A 4,432-nucleotide genomic window follows, 5' to 3' on the forward strand; every position below is an offset into this window, starting at 1 on the left:
CTCCTATAGGAACCTATAGGTTATTTTTGTAAGGGTAAGGAGAGAGAGAGAGAGAGAGAGAGAGAGAGAGAGAGAGAGACAGACATAGAGGGAGAGAAGAAGAAAGTCAAATGGGGGACTAACGGGGGAGAGAATATAAAGCACCAACAAGTGGAGGGTGGAGCAGGGAGAGGCAGGAGAACGAGGCACAAGCAACAATTTGCCGCACAATTATCATTGATCACCTACGATTACCATTGATCACCTTCGATTACCATTGATCGTGCTCTCGATCACGATGGAGCGTTGCAAGGGTGTGAACATGTTCTGTAAGATTTTGCTCGTCTGCTGGTGCGTGGTTTGCGCGTGGAGTGGAGCAGACGCCTCCTCCTCTACTCATCCGCTGCTGCTGATCGTGTCATTCGACGGGTTCCGGTACGACTACCTGGATAAGACGAACACACCAAACTTTGACGCCCTGATCGCAGATGGAGTGAAAGCCAAGTGGATGGAAGCCTCCTTCCCCACGAAGACTTTTCCAAACCACTACACTCTTGCGACGGGTGAGTTGGGAACTTGTATGTGTGCAGGTGTTAATTCTATTTCAGGGCCATAACAATGGGGTAGGATTAGGCAGCGTTGACCAACTGACATATATATATATATGTCTGTATATGGACGAGGCAACCACTCTTTAGTTGTTGCTGGGTTAGCCTCAGGATCAACCGCGCAATTTGTGCGTGGTTTTACACGCGTGCATGCTCATATGTCGACTGTATAACACTTTGTTGCTAGGAATTGTTTTGAGAACGTCAGATCGCGTCAGGTATTGGCTAGTGCCGTGTATCAATGCCAGGTATAGCTGGGTCATTCACTCAGTCAATTAATTAATGAGTTAGTTAATCAATTGATTAATCAATGCACGAGCAACCGTTTACAAGCGGTAATATTTGTTGCGTGGTCAGTTAATTGCCATGATTTCATCCGATGAGTCTTGTGATCGAGAATGATTTCATCATGGCGTTCGGTGTGAATCGTACAATCATGTCACGAACATATTCTAGCGATCCATGTTGATACCGCGGCGCCCCCTATCTGCAGGTCTGTACGAGGAGTCGCACGGCATCATCGCCAACAATTTCTACGACCCTGACCTTGATGCGACCTTCCACAAGAGAACGAGCATGACCGAATCCCGTTGGTGGGACGCCGGCGCCGAGCCGATCTGGGTGACCAATCAGAGATGCGACCGCGCGAAGGAGGCGGAGCCTGGCTGCCGCTCACGCCGCAGCGGCGCCTTCTTCTGGGTCGGGTCGGAGGCCGAGGTCAAAGGTCAGCAGCCGCACCGTTACATGGCGTACGACGAAAGTTATCCGTTTCGTGACCGAGTCGAAACGGTCGTCTCGTGGTTGACGGATGCAGACGCGCCCACCAACCTGGGACTGATGTACTTTCACGAGCCGGACAGCACAGGACACACGCACGGGCCGGATTCACCCGAGCTAGCCACGGCAGTCAAGATGGTGGACGACGTGGTAGGCCACCTGGTGAAGAGACTGCGCGATGTTGGCCTCTATGATAGAGTCAACCTGATCGTCACGAGGTAATATACCGATCGTGTGCACCATACATATACTATAGTCCAGCGGATAAGCAGGATGATACTCTATTAGGAGTAGGATTAGGATTAATGGTTAGGGTTATGTTATAGGTTAGGTTAGGGTTAGGGTTAGGATTATCAATCATTAATCATTAATCATTAATGATATCAAAGTTGGGAACACTTCTAATGGAGCGTTAGCCGATAAGCACATGGATTGTGCACTTTTGGTTAGAATTGTAAAACTTTGCACACGCGTAGGCTACTACATAAGCTCCTGAAGAATTTCTGATTTAGACGGCCGTACGCAGGAAATTTTCTGTAGGTGGGCAAATACGCAGGACATTTTCTGTAGGGGGGGCAAAGGTACTCCCCACGCCCTCTATTGCCCTATTTGTCCCATTAAAAGGCATACTCTGAAAATCTCTAGGGGGGGGGGCAACTGCCCCTGCTGCCCCCCTGCTGCGTACGGCCTTGGATATAGTGCCAAGCGAACAGAGCCATCTGGTGGCATACAGCGCCCCCTGGCGTGTTAACGGGTATTGCGTTATAACACTCTTAGGGTTTTGGCTATAATTTCAATAATACTCATCCAATTTATTCAGGAAATAGCTCAAATGATTCGTAGATATCTGTACTAATATTCTCGAATCAATTTATTGAGTGTAGCTATCTTTAAGTTGTAATAAAATATTGAAGAGGTTGAAACAGTGACATGGTTATAAATAATGAAAACTTGCATATTAAATGACCGATATGTCATAAATCATCGTCATGCAGTCTTAATTGTTAACATTGAGTATTTGCCTACCAAATAAAGAACATTTTGACATATAGCTTGCTTAGATAATCTTTGATATATCGGTCGTTTAATATAGGCTACTAGTGGAAGGAAAATTTTCAATTTTGAACCATTTCATTGTTTCAACCTTATTTTATTGTTTTAACTTTATTTCTTGAATAAATTGGATAAGTATTATTGCAATTATAGCCAAAACCAAAAGAATAGTGTAACAAAATACCCGTGAACCCACTAAGTGGCGTTGTGTGCCACCAGGTGGCGCTGTTCAATTGGCACTATATCAGAAATTCTTCAGGACCTTTTGTATTATGCGTGTGCAAAGTTTCACAATTCTAACCAACAGCTAGTGCACTATCTGCTTATTTTTATGTTCTTATCCGCTGGACTATACTATATACTCTACCACTCACACACGTCGCTATAACACTTGGTATACTAATGCCAGTGTTGTAGGTCTCGAGACCGGTCTTGGCCTCGAGACCGGTCTCGAGACCGTTTTCCTTGGTCTCGGTCTCGTTCTCGGCCTCGGAGTGCAATGACTCGGACTCGGACTCAGACTCGAGCCCTCCGGACTCGAGGACTCGGGTCGAGACCGGCTCGAGGCCACTACATACATATAGTAGTCATAGATGCTGTTTGTCGCGCTTTAAATCGCGCGTGGGCCGAGTTCACGCGCATCATTCGTATTCAACCACCGGCATAATAATGTACACAGGCGCGCGGTTAATCAATCGTCTACTGCGGCTGGCAGCAATATGCTGGTCCCAAAAGTGTCGACTTATGCAAGTTTTATGGTACTTTCTATTTTATGCAAACAAGTGACAGATCCAGGGGACAGGAAACACCCCCCCATTTTTGAACAAACACATACATAGAAGTGAGTGGCCTTGTCGGTCTGTGCCCCCCTTTTTTATCAAAACTGGACTCGGACTCGGACTCGGACTCGGACTCGGACTCGGGTGGTGTGGACTCGGACTCGAGTGGCGCGGACTCGGACTCGGACTCGGACTCGGACTCGGACTCGGGGGGTGCGGACTCGGACTTGGACTCGGACTCGGGGTGTGCGGACTCGACTACAACACTGACTAATGCTGCAGGCAAGCTTAGCTTGGTCTATAGTTGACATGGTCTTTATAGTTACCTCCCCCCAACGGAGTTGGAGGAGGTTATGTATTCGCTCTTGTGTGTTCGTGTGTTCGTGTGTTTGCGCGATCGATATTAGCGCGTCAGCCATCTCAGCCAGCCAGCCAATGATACCCATGCAGCGAGCAGCAGCAACGAGCGGCTGCTACGAGCGAGCGAGCAGCAAGCCAGCAAGCCAGCGTGTACATGTGAGCGAGCAGCAGCAACGAGCGGCTGCTACGAGCGAGCGAGCAGCAAGCCAGCAAGCCAGCGTGTACATGTCAGTACGCTGGCGTATATCGTGGCTTATTCGTGTGTTCGTGAGTCGTATGGCGTGCGGCGTATGTCGCTGGCGGAATTATGCACTCTCCGTGAGTGCACTCTGTCTAGTTACTAGTTAATTTCATTTGATATTCAGTATTTTTTTAGCCATCGTCCATTGGTGGTTGCAATGTCGTTGGTAAGCTTATTCGCTCGTGATAGCTAGGCTTGTACCATTGGCAGCGTTTGTGTTTTGACGAGAAACGATTTGTCGACCTTCCACTGCAGAACTCGTGATAGCGCAGGCATCGATCGGCCACCGTGCGTGGCGCCCCCTGATGCACCGCTGTTGGAAGGTAACGTGCTGCTCTTGTGTTTGTAGCGATCATGGGATGACGTCTGTTCACCCGAAAAATACGATAATGCTGGACGACTACATTGACAGCGCCACCTACAGGGGACAATCGATTCCGGGTTCCGTCGCACTTATCTACCCCATGGCAGGTAGCGCTCTCTGGTGGTGCAATGGTGGGGTTCCTTTTTCATGGCCAGAGGCGTGTACAGGGGGTATAACCGTAACCCAAACTTGCGAGCACGCGAGTACAGGATTTGTAGCAGGGGGGGGGTCTAACCGTAACCCGAAGTTGCGAGCACGCAATGGAAATTTT

The 4,432-nt window shown here is 48.6% G+C and overlaps 1 protein-coding gene across 1 annotated transcript in view; it reads left to right on the plus strand.

Annotated features, from left to right (window-relative positions):
- The first annotated feature begins 41 nt into the window (after window positions 1-41).
- LOC106815775 (ectonucleotide pyrophosphatase/phosphodiesterase family member 5-like) overlaps window positions 42-4,432 on the plus strand; it is a 6,314-nt gene continuing 1,923 nt past the window's right edge. Inside the window, exons 1-3 of the mRNA XM_014820282.1 lie at window positions 42-542; window positions 1,081-1,582; window positions 4,147-4,268. Of these exons, the coding sequence (XP_014675768.1) occupies window positions 278-542; window positions 1,081-1,582; window positions 4,147-4,268 (889 nt within the window). The 5' untranslated portion in view covers window positions 42-277. The remainder of the gene's footprint in view (window positions 543-1,080; window positions 1,583-4,146; window positions 4,269-4,432) is intronic.

The sequence above is a fragment of the Priapulus caudatus genome, unplaced genomic scaffold (genome assembly GCF_000485595.1).
Source record: "Priapulus caudatus unplaced genomic scaffold, Priapulus_caudatus-5.0.1 Scaffold1198, whole genome shotgun sequence".
Lineage (NCBI taxonomy): Eukaryota > Metazoa > Priapulida > Priapulimorpha > Priapulimorphida > Priapulidae > Priapulus > Priapulus caudatus.